Source organism: Borostomias antarcticus (genome assembly GCF_949987555.1).
Source record: "Borostomias antarcticus genome assembly, chromosome: 1".
NCBI classification, from domain to species: Eukaryota; Metazoa; Chordata; class Actinopteri; order Stomiiformes; family Stomiidae; genus Borostomias; species Borostomias antarcticus.
The window spans coordinates 25,626,823-25,644,479 of NC_140234.1; the positions used below are offsets into that span (position 1 = coordinate 25,626,823).

The window sequence follows — 17,657 nt, forward strand, 5'->3', positions numbered from 1 at the left end:
AAGATAAGCGTAGTTATAGCCTAGTTGCGCATAATCAGCCATCAAAACATGTCAGGAACAAAAAGTTTATTTAGAACAAAAAGTATAATACTAAATTCATATATGTAATTTACAATAGAAGCCTGTCTGCCCAGCAGGTAAGGACCATCCCCCCATGGACCGGCTCCTCACAGCTTGGCCACCGTCTCCAGGGCTTTTGCAACCTGATCTACGTTCATGTTGTCCAGCGCCACACTGCTCTCTTTACCGAAACCTGCAACAGGAACACAGGAGAAATACATGTCAGTTCTCATCTTCCTATAACTTGTGTAACCATGTACATTCAACAACTCACATTGACCAACGTGCTGTACAGACCAGAGCAGACGGTTACAAGGCAGGTACAAAACGACGTAACATAGGCACATATAAAACCCCATCAGGAGGATCCAAATGCTAAATGAGTTGTAGTATGTTTTGGGCCTGGACTTGAATTAATCAATGTAGGGGGCAGATCTGATGGAGAGGGCAGTGCTAGTCCAGTCTAGGGGCTGCAACATCAAAGAGGCGGTCAACCCTAATCTTAAAATGAAATTTAGATTGCGGGACAACCAGGAGCCCAAGATGGACGACCTGAGGGATCTGGAGGGGGAATACGGGGTTAAGAGGTCTGAGAAGATTATTTTATTTTTTTCCCCTAATTTTATTTTTACACGGACAGTACACATTCAGGACCATGGCAGTAAATGTGTCACCATTAGCCAAGGCTAGTTTTCAACTGTTTAGACATAGATAGATGGATATAAAATAGATAGATGAAGGGACCTGCCCATTCTGGACTTTAAAAAAAAAAAGGAGAACATTGAACTGCACTGGAAGCCAGTGGAGAGGCCAGAGTAGGATTAATTTGCTCTCCCGGGTGCCTCAGGAGCCGGGATGGTGTTGGCGTGTCAGAAACAATGTTAGACACAAGCCTGTAGCTCCAGACTCGAGAGCAGTGCAAGTGAGTAGTAAAGGGCTACCTACAGTACTAAGTATAACATGTACAGGTCTCGAGTACAATATGTCTGCACGAGTGTAATGATAGTATGAAGCTATGGAACATAGCCAGCCATCAGTAATAATGAATGATATCTCACCATATCTGGCCCAGAGCTTGGGTTGGACTCCCGAGCACTCTCTGATGAGGATGGGGAACTCTGGGTTCGCCTGCTTCAGGGCAACGTAATGCTGCTCCACGAAGTCCCTGAGGAGTAAAGTGTGGTGCAAAATATATCCAGCATTAACAGGTAATATAATAATAGACAGGTTGTATGAAAGCCAGCTAGCTAATTGGGATGTGGCTACACAGTTACGTTAGCCTAGCTAGCTAGCTGGTTGTGACCGCTATGTTACTGACAATGCCTTTAACACAAGCTAATATCTACTACACGAATGTATGGCCTATGGACCTCGCTCCGTTTAGACCTTACCGTGCCCCTTGACTTGCAGGTGATGTTTGGCATAAATGCAGACGGATTTCACGAAGGTTTTTGGCAAGGTTAGAGCCGATACCCCTTACCACAGCGGCAGCCATGATGTTTTTTTTTGTGTGGATATGATTACACCCTCCTACTTTCGACATTAACAAATCACAGCAAAGAAGCGTTTTCTGGTAGTGAACTGTTAAACCAATTACGTTCCGCATGGATGATTGACATATGTTTTATCCAATGAATGGAGAGGATTTGCAAGTCACCTATGGACCAATCGAGCTAGCCAACCACTCGACTACTTCCTTTCTTCCTGCGCGGTGGCACAACCATCAACTTCGCAGGCAACAGCAACAACGAACGAGATTTATTCTCGTGTTTTGAAGTATTAGTTGATCGGACCTACGCTCTATTTCTATATAAGAGGGAGATCCACATCTGCAACAAGATGCCGCCACCGGAACGAGAGAGTAAGCTTCTCGGATTTTGGGGGCGATTTTCGTCAGCGTTTATTTTGTGTGACCATCTAACATTAGCTAGTTACGTTAGCTGAGCTAGCTAACTAGCCATCTCAGCTGTCACGGTGATCCTGTCCTAGATTGCAACCTTAGCCATAAATAGGCAATCATTAACGTTGCTAAAGGTGTAGTATAATTTAGCTGCTGTTGTAAATTGCTTGATAAGATGTGATTGACGTTACTGCTGGCGAGCATTCTCTTCTTGCCAGCCAGCTAGCTAACTAGATGACCATCTCCTCGCAGTGCCTCCATGGCGTGTCCAGGTAACAGCAGGTAATGAATGCCCATGTCTTCTCCACAGCTGAAGCCTACTCCAACCCTCTGGCCCCGGACAACCATGAGGTGGAGGACCACCGCTCAGCACTGCAGTGAGTCAGGCTCCGTCTGTCTGGCTGTTATCATCTCTTATTCTTCAGACATCTAATAATATATAGCTAACTACTCATTATTGAATGTTTGTGTTATAACAGTAATCAGTCAATGAACGGTAGATCTGAAGTCTCTCCTCCCACCCCCATTAGGTCCAAGCTGACCAATGACGACTTCCGGAAGCTGTTGATGACCCCTCGATCCGCGCCCTCCTCAGCCCCGCCCTCCAAATCCAGACACCATGAGTGAGTGATGATGATGATGATAAACATGATGACGATAGTGGTGGTCTGTTAACTGCAGCCATACTGATTGGTCAAGCCCAGTGTGCCATTACGTCCTGGTTCTGTGAACCCAGTAGGTCCAGAGCTGACCTCCTCTTCTGTGTTTTTCCCAGAATGCCACGTGACTACAATGAGGACGAGGACCCCGCGGCTCGGAGGAGGAAGAAGAAGAGGTGAGGTTCCTGCCGGAGTCGTTACCCCATTAGGCTGGACTCCAGTCCTCCCTGGACATAACGTCCATACGTACTACGACCTATAACCTGCTATGTTCACCATGAAGTAAAATCAAACTACTCGCTCTATCGGTCAGAGTGGCTAGACCCCCCTAAGCCCCTCCCCTCAGCGCTGACCCCCGACCCCTCTGACCCCGCCCCCCAGCTACTACGCCAAGCTGCGGCAGCAGGAGATGGAGCGAGAGCGCGAGCTGGCTGAGAAGTACCGCGACCGCGCCCGAGAGCGCCGAGACGGCGTCAACAAGGACTACGAGGAGACGGAGCTGATCAGCACCACGGCCAACTACCGCGCTGTGGGCCCCACCGCCGAGGCCGACCACTCGGCGGCCGAGAAGAGGCGCCAGCTCATCCAGGAGTCCAAGTTCTTGGGAGGTGACATGGAGCACACTCACTTGGTGAAAGGCCTGGACTTCGCCCTGCTGCAGAAGGTCCGTCCGACTCTCCCTGCTTCTCCCCAAACTTGCTCTGTTGTCATTGTTTTATAGGTCAGCCTCCTCCTCCTCCTCCCTCTCTGGGAAGATATAAATACCATGTAGGACAGCCAGTCCTCAGCTCCTCCAAGTTCCTCAGGGAACCACGGAACCTACATCACTCAAACAGACAGTTGCAGTCCTTTCTGTAGACGTGACACTGACGTGTGTGTGTGTGTGTGTGTGTGTGTGTGTGTGTGTGTGTGCGTGCGCGTGCGTGTGTCTTTCCAGGTGCGGGCTGAGATCACCAGTAAAGAGAAAGAAGAGGAGGACATGATTGAGAAAGTCCAGAAAGAAGTGAAGTACGTCTACATCTAAACACACTTCTCTCTTCTCTCCAAATCCCTCCTCCTAAACCCTGACACCTGGTTTAACCTGCTATTTCTTTCTTTCTTTCTTTCCTCTCTCTCTTTCTTTCTCTTTCTTTCTTTTCTCTCTTTTCTTTTCTTTCTTTCTTTCTTTTTTCAGGAAAGATGTGGAGCCGGAGGAGAAGATAGAGTTTAAGACCCGTCTGGGTGAGTAGCTGCTCATCTGCTCTGCTGAGCTCATGCTAACTATTCATGCTCTTAACTGTTTGGGGGGAAACCAAAGACACATTTCCTGCCTTGGTTGAACAATAAAGTTTGATTGTATGTTAGCATGTTGCTAAGCGCTGCTGTGTGCCGCAGGAAGGAACATCTACAGGATCCTGTTTAAGGGCCGTCAGTTTGAGAGGAATGAGCTGTTCCTGCCGGGGCGCATGGCCTACGTTGTGGACCTGGAGGACGAGTACGCAGACACAGACATCCCCACCACACTCATCCGCAGCAAGGCTGACTGCCCCACCATGGAGGTTAGTACACACACACACACACACACACACTGCACTGCACACATCTGCAGCAAGGCTGACTGCCCCACCATGGAGGTTAGTACACTCTCTCTCTCTCTCTCTCTCTCTCTCTCTCTCTCACACACACACACACACACACACACACACACACACACACACACACACACTGCACTGCACTCATCCGCAGCAAGGCTGACTGCCTCACCATGGAGGTTAGTACACACTTTCTCACACACACACACAGGCTACAAACTACAATGCACGCACACTATAGATTTATAACCTTGTTGTTGTTGTTAGTGAATGTGTGTGTTATGCCGTGCCCCCCCCCCCCAGGCCCAGACCACGCTGACCACCAACGACATCGTCATCAGCAAGCTGACTCAGATCCTGTCCTACCTGCGCCAGGGGACACGCAACAAGAAGATGAAGAGGAAGGAGAAAGGTACAGGGCCTCTTCGTCACTGCCTCCCGGGCTGCTGGCGCCACTGCTCATATCTGAGTATACAGTATACACACTGGGTTTGTTCAGCTGCAGCATGCACCGTTTGGATTGATCTCACACTGGTGTGTGTGTGTCTCTGTGTGTGTGTGTGAGTGTGAACAGGGAAGCTGGATGAGAAGAAAGCTCCAGAAGCAGATATCAGGTGAGAGGAGAAATCTGGACCACATCATGATCTATGATATTAATATACTGTCTGTCCTGAACACATCAGGATCTATGATATTAATATACTGTCTGTCCTGAACACATCAGGATCTATAATATTAATATACTGTCTGTCCTGAACACATCAGGATCTATGATATGAATATACTGTCTGTCCTGAACACATCAGGATCTATGATATGAATATACTGTCTGTCCTGAACACATCAGGATCTATGATATGAATATACTGTCTGTCCTGAACACATCAGGATCTATGATATGAATATACTGTCTGTCCTGAACACATCAGGATCTATAATATTAATATACTGTCTGTCCTGAACACATCAGGATCTATGATATGAATATACTGTCTGTCCTGAACACATCAGGATCTATGATATGAATATACTGTCTGTCCTGAACACATCAGGATCTATGATATTAATATTGGATCTATGATATTAATATACCTTCTGATATTAATATACTGTCTACTAATATACTGTAATATGATATTAATATACATTATGAAATGAGTGTCTGTACTGCATGGGACCCGTGTCTCAGCTACTGTGTGTGTGCTGAAAACGCGTCCTCCCCTCCCGTTGTCCTATCAGCATCTTCGAGGACGTCGGCGACTACGTCCCGTCGGCGTCCAAGGCGACGCGCGACAAGGAGAAGGACCGCTACCGGGAGAGAGAGAGGGAGAGGGAGCGCGACAGAGAGAGGGAGCGGGAGCGAGAGCGGGAGAGAGACAGGGACAGAGAGGAGGAGAAGAGGAGACACAGCTACTTCGAGAAGCCCAAAGCTGATGACGAGGTCAGTAGTCACAGTCGCTCACTACTGTCACACGCCGCTCCATGTGTAGTTGTGCGAAAGCACTTTGAGCTGTGTTTATTTGTATGAAAGGTGCTATACAAAAAGTTTTATTATGATGTAATGACTAACGGACGCGCCGTGTGCGTGTGTGTGCGTGCGTGTGCGTGTGTGTGTCTGTCTGCAGGCCATGGAGATTGAGACAGGTAATTACTGCTACATCAGCGTTTTACTATCCTCAACTCTGTCATTGTCACACTAGCATCACCCATAAAACACCTTAAATATACTGTCTATACTGTAAATATACTGTCTTAAATATACTGTAAGCCCAGAATAATCATTAGAAATGATCTTGTGTTACGGTATTGCAACCAGAGGGTTAATTATGAAGTCCGAGGGTCAGGGGTCAGCTGTCCAGCTTCTCAGCTTGTCTCTGTCGCCCCCTACAGGCCCTGGATCAGTCAAGGACCAGATCAAACTCATCAATGAGAAGTTCGCCGGGACAGCTGCCCAATGGCAGGGCGAGGAGACATATCCTTCTCTATGCCCATTGGCTGACACAGCTGTCCAGAGAGCGTGTGTATGTGCATCTGTTGTCTGCGCTTCTCGTGTGTGTGTGCGTGTGTGCAGGGGTTAAATTGGGTTTTGTTATGTGGCGGGGGGGGGGGGCTGTGTTTGCGGGGTTGGCAAGAGTGCGCATGAGTCCGGGCAGTGGCAGCACTGGCGCTTAATACTGCTTCAGAAATAGCAAATATTACGCCTTTTATGATCTACCTGTCTTTGAAATTCTAAAGCTTTGCTTCTCAGCCCTATGCTGCACTGCTTCACTCTCTAGCTACTGCTGGGTTGGGCGACTCAATCCTAGAATATATAAAAACACTGTACAGTTGATCAAACTCATCCTTACCTGAAGCTAATTTAACTAGCTAAAATAATAACTTCTACATTCCTTAAGAATCAAGTTTTTTCCGTTTAACTCCACCCTGTCTCATTTCTGTTTTAGCTTTTAAAATAACATAACTTAAGAAATGGAAGGAAATAATTAATTTCTGCATTGCTTGAGTAGGAGCAAAACGGAGTAATTTAGCCAGCTTGCTAATGGTAAACTATACCTAGGTAATGCAGCTAGCTAACGTAGCTGATGTGATAGCCTGCCATGTTAGCACTAGGCGGCTTGATTTACCTAATGTATATCTAGCTGGCTAACGTTAGCTAACTGGATAGCTTGCCAGCGATTCCTGGCAGACTAAAATCTTGGTGTTGTTAGAGAAAACATTGTTTAATCTGAATATCAGAAGGTATACTCGTATAAAATAATCTGAGGGCTCCCTATGCCATGCCATGAGCGCACAGCACTTCTAATCTAACAACTGACTGACTGACAAGCGGAGCTAAAGTGAAGAGTAGCCAGGCCAGTGAAAATGATGACGCAACAACATTTTAAAACAGTAACTTAAATTAATTGTGATTTATTTTAACGGTGGACATGAAATGGCTGAATTCTTTTAACCATAAAGACAGAGAAAAATTGTGCTGTGGTTGAGCTCCGGCTGATGATGTTCGGGAACCTATGTGCCAGGGCTGAACCCAGGATAGCCACGCCCAATTTAACCTGTGTGTGTGCGTGCGTGCGTGCGTGTGTGCGTAGGTGCGTGCGTGCGTGTTTCATTGCTCATCTTGTAAATAGTTGCCTCCTTAACCGATAATCCTACTGCTGGGAGTCGTCACGAGGACAAGAAACACCTGGGAGATTTCTTTGGCATGTCCAACAGCTACGCAGAGTGCTACCCTGCCACGTGAGTCACACACACACACACACCAGCCACAATGATTAGGGGACTTAAACCCGGCTGTGGCTCAGGAGGTAGAGCAGGTCGTCCGATGACCGCAGGGTTGGCGGTTCGAAAACCCGGCTCCTCCTGTCCGTATGTCGAAGTGTCCTTGGGCAAGACACTGAACCATGAATTGCTCCCAATGAGCAGGTTAGCACCTTGCATGGCAGCTGCCGCCATTGGTGTGTGAATGGGTGAATGAGAGGCCATTATAAAGTGCTTTGTATAAAAGCGCTATATAAATGCAATCCATTTACCCTTTTCCATCTATGAAGTATCATTATTAAGGTGGATTCTTCTGTGTTCTCCCTCTCTCCTCTTTCTCCCTCTCTCCTCTTTCTCCCTCTCTCCTCTTTCTCCCTCTCTCCTCTTTCTCCCTCTGCCTCTCTCCTCTTTCTCCCTCTCTCCTTTCTCCTCTTCAGGATGGATGACCTGGCAGTGGACAGTGATGAGGAAGCAGACTACAGCAAGATGGACCAGGTCTGACTACACTTCCCATCATGCACTACCTGCCTGCCTAAATCAGTAGAGCCTCTCCCAGTTAGAGTCCTGGGTGTTGATTGGTCATCTTTGTGTTATCTGGGTTTCCAGGGTAACAAGAAGGGTCCTCTGGGTCGATGGGACTTTGACACTCAGGAGGAGTACAGCGACTACATGAACAACAAGGAGGCCCTGCCCAAGTATGCGCACACATACACACACACACACACGTTTCCAGGAACAGACAGGAGGGATATTCCTGCCATCCCACTATTGCTGAGGGACATTTCTACACACCTATATATACACAACACCAAGACACTACACACACACACACTACATACACCACATTATAGACACTGGACACACAGACACAACACACACTCCATACAGACACACACACTTTGACGGTGTGTTGCTGGTTGTGTCCTCAGGGCAGCCTTCCAGTACGGTATCAAGATGTCTGAGGGCAGGAAGACGCGGCGCTTCAAAGAGACCAATGAGAAGGCAGAGCTGGACCGCCAGTGGAAGAAGATCAGCGCCGTGAGTACAGCAGGATGTGATATCATGCTTGGGGCAGGGGAACATGTCTCAAAGAGGAGGGACAGAAGGAAGGAGGAGATGGAGAGATGCAGTTAAGAGCAGCCTGTTTAGTTCTGTACCTAGTTTTGTCTGGCAGAGTACCTAGCGGAGTTTGACTAGTTCTATCTGGCAGAGTACCTAGCTGAGTTTGACTAGTTCTGTCTGGCAAGAGTACCTAGTAGCTGAGTTTGACTAGTTCTGTCTGGCAGAGTACTTAGCTGGGTTTAACTAGTTCTGTCTGGCAAGAGTAGCTCAGTTTGACTAGTTCTCTCTAGCTGAATCCCAATCTGAGTGCGCAAACCGCACTTGCGCCCCTCGCACTTGTGGCCTGAGGCCTGAGCACTTAATTGACGTCAGCTGGAAGGGCCAGAGGGTGCAGGGCCGTGAATTAAATGGGACAGCACTTCCAGTTTCGCTCAATGCCCCTCCCACTTCGTTTTCATTGGCTGCCACGTTCCTCCGACGCAGAGGCTGCTCTGACGCTCCCTTCAGCTCTGCAAATTGACCGATTGACGTCTGTTTTAATTTAATAATAATTAAAAAATTATGTTGGGTGGGATATGTTTGCAGCATGTGGATTTCAAGATAAATGTTGTGTTATCTGCAAATGGCATCATTTATGTGTGATGCACTCGGATCATGACTCGGATGCACTCAAGCACTGTGTCACATGAGACGCGGTGGGCTGTGGGTATTTTCTGCTCCTAAGTCTGTGAAATTGCGGACTTTCGGTAAGTGCGGTTAAAGTGCGCAAAATGGCGGCGTGGCGCACTTGTGGACCTAGCAATTCCGTTTTGGAACTACCCTGAGCCCTTGTGGACTTAGCGGGAACACGCTTGTAAGGCCACAAGGCCGCGAGTGCTCTGCACTTTCGCCTAAGTGCGCGATTTGGGATTCAGCTTCTGGCAGAGTAGCTCGTAGCTCAGTTTGACTAGTTCTGTCTGGCAGTGAGGTGGATGAGCCAAACAGGATGTGACATCATGTGCTCCTTCCTTAACAGATCATCGAGAAGAGGAAGAAGATGGAGGCTGATGGGTGAGTTCCTCTCCTCTCACCCCTCTCTCCTCCCTCCGTCACACTTCCCCGTCCTCCTCCTCTCTCCTCCTCCATCAGTTCATCTCCTTTCTCCTCCCCTCCCTCATCACAGTTCCTTTCCTCCTTCCTCTCTATCCCCTCTTCATTTCTCTCCTCCTACCACCATCATCCCTTCATCAGTTCCTTTGCTCCTCCTCTATCACCTCTTCATTTCTCTCCTCCTCCTACCCTTGCATCATCCCTTCATCAGTTGGAGAGGGAGGGAGAATTGATGTGGTGTGTTTTCTCCGTCTCTCCTTAGGGTCAATGTGAAGAGGCCCAAGTACTGAAGTCTCCTCCTCCTTGAGCCTGAACCCCCTACCCTCCTGTTTGATAGAACCTGTTTGTATCTGTGGAACACCGGCCTGATGTTTTTGTTTATTATTCTGATTGGTTGTTGTTGTTATTATAATTCAGGTATGATTAGAGCACAACGTTGTACAGTGTTGACCCCTCCCCTCGTCCCAGCCAGATAGAGCAGGGCTACTCAGTCAGCCAGTAGCTCTCTCTCTCTCTCCCTCTCTCTCTCTCTCGCTCTGTCTGTGTCTCTGTCTGTCTCTCTCTCTCTCTCTCTGTGTCTCTGTCTGTCTCTCTCTCTGTCTCTCTCTCCCTCCCTCCCTCTCTCTCTCTCTCTCTCTCTCTCTCTGACAACTGCCAGGAGTATTACGGAGGGGCAACTCTGATAGCGGAGTGTGTATTAGTGTATTATCTTTCTCTCTAGCCCCAGGCAGATGTGAAGCGTGTTAACTGGCTGACTGACTGACCCTGCTTCCTAATTCCAATGGAAAAGCTTAGCGTGACCATGTGATTCTAGATTGTATAACATAATGTTTTATTGGTCGGAGGTTTGTATGATAATGGAACACTGTATAAGATGTAACACAGTAGGATTTCTCCAACAGCTTAATAAATCTGAGTTGAATACATTTGACAGACTTTACATGTGGGTTGTGGGTGAGGTTATAGGTCTTCAGAAGATGTGGGGGGGGTTATGGATGAAGTTATAGGTCTTCTGAAGATGTGGGGGGTTATGGATGAGGTTATAGGTCTTCAGAAGATGTGGGGGGGTTTTGGATTACGTTATAGGTCTTCAGAAGATGCGGGGGGTTGTGGGTGAGGTTATAGGTCTTCAGAAGATGTGGGGGGGTTATGGATGAAGTTATAGGTCTTCTGAAGATGTGGGGGGTTATGGATGAAGTTATAGGTCTTCTGAAGATGTGGGGGGGTTATGGATGAGGTTATAGGTCTTCAGAATACATGGGGTTGTGGGTGAGGGCTGGGTCTTCAGAAGAAGGTGATCTGTTCTTCACGCTCCGTCACTGGCTCCCCCTCTGCTCTCTGTGGACAGGGAGATGTGTTTTTGAGAGATATTGCAGGTGTGTGTGTGTGTGTGTGTGTCTGTGTGTGTGAGGGAGATTGCAGGTCTGTGTGTGTGTGTGTGAGGGAGATTGCAGGTCTGTGTGTGTGTGTGTGTGAAGCAGACAGGATACCTTCAGCAGTTTTAGATGATTTCTACCTCATTTTACCGTGTCTTTTATGACATTTTATGCTCAAATGTGTTTATTCATGATCTGATAAATTGATTACACTCAAATCAGTTAATGTTCAGTTATTGGTGAGATCTGTTAAGCAGAATAGAGCAAGGTGGGATTGGACTGTTAAGATCCAGCAGTCTGTGAGTCTGCTGTTCCCACAGACCATAGTATGCAAGGATTCAGCGGCGGTAAACGCTGCAAGCCTTGCTAAATGTGTGGGGTATTGATTATTTTTATGTGCATTCTGGGGGGAAAGCAGAGGTCACCAGCTGCGTGCGTGCATGCGTGTGTGTGTGTGGTGAGTGCGTGTGAGGTGTGTGCATGCGTGTAGTGTGTGCGTGTGTGTGGTGAGTGCGTGCGTGTGTGTGTATGTGGTGAGTGTATGGTGAGTGCGTGCGTGTGTTTGTGGTGAGTGCGTGTGTGTGTGGTGTGTGTGTGTGTATGTGGTGAGTGTGTGCGTGTGTGTGTGTGCGCGCGGTACCGTGAACAGCAGGGCGTGGTGTATGATGAGCTCGCGGGTCAGCCGGACCATGCTGGTGTTCATGGCCAGGTCCTGGAACAGCGTGGGGACGAACACCAGCGCCAGGTTCTGACCCGTCATCCTGTTATCAGCGCTGTACAGCTGGACACTGAGGGGGGCGAGGAGACAAAACAAGACATCAAATAATAATACAAAAACAATTAAAGTGTGCGATCGTGTGTGAGTGTGTTGTATGTGTGTGTGAGTGTGTTGTATGTGTGTGTGAGTGTGTTCGTACATGTAGAAGTGGCCACACAGGGCGCTGAGGGTGACCCTGTTGTCGGGGGGAAGCTTCCTCAGGAGGGTGCTGTAGGTGGCCAGTCTCACTGCCTCCAGCGGCTCAGCTGGGGGGGGGGCACACACAAACACATAAACACACACACACAACATCACAACACTGCTTCACACAGCCATAGAGAGCACACCCAGTCCTGTGGTGGCTGAGTAAGGTTGAATGAATAAAAGGAGACGGACACGTTGAAGACGTGATGCCCTGAATGTTTGACACAAGACCGAACTAATGATCTGGACTGAACCAATGATCTGGACTGAACCAATGATCTGGACCGGACCAATGATCTGGACTGAACCAATGATCTGGACTGAACCAATGATCTGGAAGGAACCAATGATCTGGACTAAACCAATGATCTGGAAGGAGCCAATGATCTGGACCAGAGCAATGATCTGGCCTGAACCAAAGATCTCCCAGCTGCTCAGCACTGACCTGCCGCCTCCACCCACAGCTCCCTGTGCTGGGGGGGTATGAGCACCACCTGCTGTCGGACGAACTGCTTCAGGGCGCCCGTGGCGTCCAACACGCCCTGCTCGTCGCTCTCCAGGGGGGCGGTGCCTGGTGAGACACACAGGGCCTCTACCAGTTTGGGCACCTTGGAGGCCATGCCGCACCGACGGTAGAGACCATCCACCTTCAGGCCTGGGGGGGGGAGGGGGGGAGAAGAGGGGGAAGAGAGGACACGATGACGGAAAACAAGATTATCTCCTCTCCGACCCAGCCAAGTGCTAGTAGAGTAGTAATAGTACAGTAAAGTACAATAGTATAGTAATAGTATAGTGACAATACACTAACAGTAAAGTGCAATGGTAGGCTATAATATTATAAGTGATAATACAGTAAAGGATAGCAATAGTATGGTGCTAGAAATAGTATAGCAGTAGTACACTAACAGTAAAGTACAACATTATAGTAATAGTGTGTTCTTTGTAAAATCATTGAATCAAATGTTTTTATTTTGTGTGAATCCCTGTAATTCTGAATGGATTGACCAGATGTACATGACACCAATGTTCTGAAGCATGACCCAGTCACATGACCCTGTCACTCAAACTCATTTCTTAGCAACCATCCCATTATGATGTCATAATGTAAAATGCATGTTTTCTTTTGAATTCAGTGAATCAGCATTCTATGGTCAAATGAACATTTCTCATCATTCACCTGCGATACACACCAGCGATATACACCTGCATACTAACCACGGTTTCTAGAGCTCTTGTTCCCTTGTTATATTGTGGCACACCATTATTGATTTCATATCAATATTCTCCATCACAGATTCTTCCAAGGTATGTTTTTTTTATTTAAATGTAACAAGATAAAAGGTTATCATTGATCAAATAGGATCAGATATATGAGGCTGACATATACAGGTAGTAGGTACTTTGTTTGCACAGCTCAGCTGTATCCTAGTAATGTCACTTTTATCCTGGCTGTAGGATAAAAGTTCTCCAGGTTCTTTCTGGGTTCTCATGGACTCCACATCCATCCAGACTCACCCCTGGGTGCAGTCCTACCTTGATGAGCAGGTAGGCTCAACTCTCAGATCACTCCCAAACCATTTAACTGACTTCACATATAGGCAGCCAATCAAATGAGCTGTGTGTCCAGCTCTCTAGCCTATCAGCTCTCTACACAGAGGGTCCCAAGCTTATGATTGGTCTGTCTCCACAGTGCCAGCTCATCATTGAGTTCCTGAGTCTTCCGGAGCAGGGAGGGATCCCCTCTGACATCACCCTGCACCACATGAGGGCCTGGATCCTCTCCAACGCCAGGACAGCCCTCCTGAACAGGTGGGTGGAGCTACACTGGTACACTTGACCAGAGGTCATAATGACATACCCAGTGACTGCACTGTTTTGTGGTTGTCACACACTTCTACATCCAAAAGGACACACACACACACACACACACACACATATACACACTGTGTACACTTTACAGATGGGGTGACAATATGTTCGGTGTTTCATCTGTAGTTTTCAGGAAATGGCTGAGGGGAACCACCTCCACTTGATTGAGCTGGTGAGGAACAGATTATCTTTCCCTGTTCTAATGTTCAGAGATGTCAGCCAAGGTGCTCCTGCTGAAACCATCCTGCTCTTGTCCACTCAGGTCTGGAAGGTGAGGGCCTGCCTCAGGCTCAGGGAGATTGAGCAGGGAGTTCTCAGAGAGCTTCAGCCATGCAAGTCCTCCCCTTCCTCCATCCAGGTAAGAGTCACGCTCTCCTGTCCATCCCCGGAACGCCATGCTACCCATCACCATGGTCTACAGGTCTGTTGTAGGATTGTGAGCTCATGTCTTCTCCTCTCTTCCACCTGAAGACACACATGGCGGGGCATCGCCTGGTGACCAAGATGGCGTCTCCTTGCCATGAGCGACCGGCGCCCTCGTCTCTGATGAGTGGCAACGCAGAGAAGCTCCCAGAGAAGCAGGTGGACCTGAGCAGGAACGTCACTCACGCCACCCTGCAGAGAGCCCTGTCTGACATGGCCTCCAGGGAGCAGAGAGCCCAGACCCAGACCAGGAGGACCCCCAGCCCCATCGTGGTTCACAGCCAGAGCATCAAGCACATCATCTCCCAGGTGAAACACATTTGAGCTTTGTAAAAATGTGTTTCCATGTATTGTTTGGGGAAAAAAGTTGGTAACAAAAAATGTATATATATATATGATCTCCCAGGTGCTTCTGCAGGTGAACCACGAGGCCTTCCGGAACGGAGTCTGTCTGAAAACAGTCTCTCTCCTCCCGGACACCCAGGACCTCCTGTGGTCCTTCCCCTGGGTCCAGATCACCGAGGAGAAGCAGCTGGCCAACACTCTCCTGCAGTCCTCTGCTGTCTACCAGGTGGCCAAGGCTGTCCTGGAGAGACTGGAGCAGGTGCTCGCCCCCAGACCTGTGCTGGCCAGGGCTCTGGTTACCAGCTCCAACATCTTCTCTCACTACCTGGTTCATCTGGTGGCTCTGAGCATCGCTCAACTGGTCCCAGACCAGCTATCGGCCGACCAGGAGGAGAGACTAGTTAGTGAGAGAGCAGCTGCTGCCCATCCTCTTCCTCCAAAGCTGGTGATCAGCAGAGAGCTGGTGGAGGACTTCTTGGTCAAGTTCCTGCTACGGCTACACCCTCTGAATGGCCGCTGTGTGAAACAGCTGACCCAACAGGCGTTGCTGGCCATGACCCTGGAGATGAGTGCCGTCACCCTGGCCACACTGGAGAGAGTCCCTGGTGTCTCCGTGGACCGGAGGTTACCTGCGCCCCTCTGCAACACCAGGCGTGCCGTGCTCCAGCTCCAGTCTGCCATGGTGAAGAAATTCGGCACCGTCATCGAGATCAAAAGGCCGGTGGCCATGAAAGACCCTGAAGCTCTAACCTTCATCCCTAATGGCGTCATCGAGGGAGTTCTGAGGATCTACCGGTCCCTTCGTGAGGCGGGCCCTGCTGGCGTTACCTGTTGTGGAGAGACAGGCAAGGCTGTGGAGGACGCCATGGATGAGGAGCTGTTCTCTCAGCTTCTGCCAGAGACTCTGAGGAAGAGACTCTTCCAGCAGTATGGAGCTTGGGTCCGCCACATGGCAACATTCCAGCGGGCCTTCCCTAAAATCACTGACCAGGACATCATTTCATACAGACGCAAGGTACTGTTTTTATTTATTGTGATTGAGACGTGACTGAATGTGTGTGTTTTGTATGACTGCTTTATGTGGCGTACCGGAAACACATTTCTATATTGTGAACAATAATGTCTAATCTAATTTAGGTGCTGAGGCCACGCCCATCCAACAGAGATGTGGTGTGGGTGGACCCCAAATACTCTAACCCTGATGATGAAGAGGAGGGAAAGGTACCCTCAGGGTCTCTGATGAAGAACCCTCTAGCCCTGGACTGCAGCCTTGCTGCCTTTAACAGGCAGTTTCCCAAGGCCCAGTTCTTTGTGGACATCACTCACCTCCTCCAGGCCGACCTCGGTGTGGTGAAGCCTTCAGCGAAGGTAATATAAGATCAACTGTTTTCTATTAATTTAGTCAATAAATTATCCAATTATTGTCTAAGACTGTACTGCTGTTCATCAACAGGCTCTAGGGCAGGGTGACACTGGAGTCAGTTCTCACCCACAATCAGGCAGCAAAGCTGCTTATGACTTTGGACCCCTCCTACCTCCAGCCCAATCATGGGCAGGAGATTGTCCAGAGGTCCCGCCTACCACACCAGGGACCCAATCCCTGGAGACCACACCCCTCAACAGCAGAAGGAAGGAGGAGCCTATCGTGGCCCTTGACAAGGGTCGGAAGGTGAAGCCTCTAGTCCAGGTGTCAACCATCACAAAGGTTGGTATGGATCTTTTTAATTTCAATATATTTTCATTGCAGTTAAAGTGTACAAGGAAGTATAAAGAATCTGGACCCCTCCCTCTCCAGGTTCTGACTGCTGTGTTCAAGCGTCCGTCCTGGGCAGAGTGGGACTTCAATGAGATGATGGTGGAGCACATCTATCTCCTGCTGCAGAGGGAGACAGAGAGATACAGACACAACCGTGTCTTCTTAAACACCCTGCAGCGCCTCACTGATCCAGAGAGGGAGGCCAAGCTTGGCCAAGCTGTGGCCAGCTCCGTCAAAGACAAAGTCCTCCAGCACTTCCCCAGGATGCTGCTGTGCAGAGCCAGCCTGCTGGAGACTCCACAGATAGCTGTTATCTTCTGCAGCATCGTGGCTTCAGAGCTAACGGCCCACCTGAAGCCCTCTGTGAGCTTCGCTAAGGGCACCAAGAAGGGAGACTCCACCCCATACAGTGTCAACCTCCCTCTCAAGAGAGAGACCAGCTCCAGCCGTAACTCAGACCGGCCCCAGACCAGGCTGGAGATACAAGTGGAGACACACAGGAGGCACCACCTGGAGAAACTCCGCTCTCCAGTCGTAAAGGTAAGCTGCTTCGTCATCAATAGGGACTATTGAGCTGAATCAGTCATCATGATACTATGGATTTAGAGTGACTGAGCCAGTCTGCTCTTTTTATGACTAAATCTGGCACATTTACCTGGAGGTTATCAATGTTGTGCACTGTCCCCTTTTTAAATGTCTAAACTTCTAATTGGTACCATAACGTAGTGTGTGTGATTAGTAAAATGCTGGTGAATGATGTCCAGTCTCACGGTGCCTGCACACTGCCCCAAATAACGCCAACCAGCCAACCCAACCAACACCAACACTGGATTGAGGTGCCATGTTTGGTGACTGTTGCCATTGATTGAATGGATTGGAGCAGTGCACATCTGAATTTTAAACTTCTTACATTCTAACAACAACTGCCAACTTTAGAATGCTGGGTGTTGGGAGTTGGTTAGGGTTGGTTGGCGTTGGTTGGGGTTGGTTGGAGTTGGTTGGAGTTGGTTGGGGTTGGTTGGGAGGTGGTTGGGAGGTGGTTGGGAGTTGTTTGTGGTTAGTTGGGGTTGGTTGGGAGTTGGTTGGGAGTTGGTTGGGGTTGGTTGGGAGTTGGTTGGGGGTTGGTTGGGGCCATGTGCAGCACCTTTAGCTGCCGTCAGAGGAGAGAACAGAGCAGTGCTACAGCAGGACTCTGTCAGTCTCCACTCAGCATGTGTTTGTGTTGACAGGACCCTCAGTACTGGAAGAACTGGGACCTCTACAATGAGAGCGGGGCCCTGCCCAGGGAGTATGAGGAGCTGGGCCAGATGTTCCTCTACAAGAGGAAG

General features: G+C 48.8%; 3 protein-coding genes across 3 annotated transcripts in view; 1 reads left to right on the forward strand and 2 right to left on the reverse strand.

Annotated features, from left to right (window-relative positions):
- Positions 1-51: 51 nt before the first annotated feature.
- Positions 52-1,564, reverse strand: ndufa2 (NADH:ubiquinone oxidoreductase subunit A2). Its single transcript, XM_084443626.1, has 3 exons — positions 1,452-1,564; positions 1,119-1,225; positions 52-253 (listed from the first exon to the last, which is right to left on the reverse strand). The coding sequence occupies exons 1-3, from the start codon at positions 1,553-1,555 to the stop codon at positions 168-170; spliced, it is 297 nt and encodes a 98-aa protein (XP_084299752.1). The 5' UTR covers positions 1,556-1,564; the 3' UTR covers positions 52-167.
- Positions 1,565-1,776: 212 nt separating this feature from the next.
- On the forward strand, positions 1,777-10,515 carry ik (IK cytokine). The gene is made up of 19 exons (XM_084437867.1): positions 1,777-1,921; positions 2,271-2,337; positions 2,491-2,583; positions 2,736-2,795; positions 3,001-3,283; positions 3,557-3,627; positions 3,794-3,840; positions 3,994-4,157; positions 4,494-4,602; positions 4,765-4,804; positions 5,430-5,631; positions 5,816-5,834; positions 6,081-6,160; positions 7,342-7,427; positions 7,886-7,943; positions 8,055-8,143; positions 8,378-8,486; positions 9,526-9,560; positions 9,862-10,515. The coding sequence occupies exons 1-19, from the start codon at positions 1,900-1,902 to the stop codon at positions 9,887-9,889; spliced, it is 1,662 nt and encodes a 553-aa protein (XP_084293993.1). The 5' UTR covers positions 1,777-1,899; the 3' UTR covers positions 9,890-10,515.
- Positions 10,516-10,883: 368 nt separating this feature from the next.
- LOC311321547 (arf-GAP with Rho-GAP domain, ANK repeat and PH domain-containing protein 1) overlaps positions 10,884-17,657 on the reverse strand; it is a gene marked incomplete at both ends in the record, with an annotated part of 20,956 nt that continues 14,182 nt past the window's right edge. The window contains 4 exons of the mRNA XM_084453542.1: positions 10,884-10,937; positions 11,616-11,763; positions 11,893-11,998; positions 12,382-12,591. Coding sequence (XP_084309668.1) covers positions 10,884-10,937; positions 11,616-11,763; positions 11,893-11,998; positions 12,382-12,591 — 518 coding nt within the window. The remainder of the gene's footprint in view (positions 10,938-11,615; positions 11,764-11,892; positions 11,999-12,381; positions 12,592-17,657) is intronic.

Excerpts from the sequence above, each read along its gene's own strand:
- ik (XM_084437867.1), top strand. The coding sequence starts at position 1,900 with ATGCCGCCACCGGAACGAGAGA. Across the intron at positions 1,922-2,270 it reads GCCGCCACCGGAACGAGAGA|CTGAAGCCTACTCCAACCCT; the intron begins GTAAGCTTCTCG and ends TCTTCTCCACAG. Across the intron at positions 3,628-3,793 it reads AAAGTCCAGAAAGAAGTGAA|GAAAGATGTGGAGCCGGAGG; the intron begins GTACGTCTACAT and ends TTCTTTTTTCAG.
- ndufa2 (XM_084443626.1), bottom strand. The coding sequence starts at position 1,555 with ATGGCTGCCGCTGTGGTAAGGGGTATCGGCTCTAACCTTGCCAAAAAC. Across the intron at positions 1,226-1,451 it reads CCTGCAAGTCAAGGGGCACG|GGACTTCGTGGAGCAGCATT; the intron begins GTAAGGTCTAAA and ends TTTACTCCTCAG. Across the intron at positions 254-1,118 it reads CAAGCTCTGGGCCAGATATG|GTTTCGGTAAAGAGAGCAGT; the intron begins GTGAGATATCAT and ends TTCCTGTTGCAG.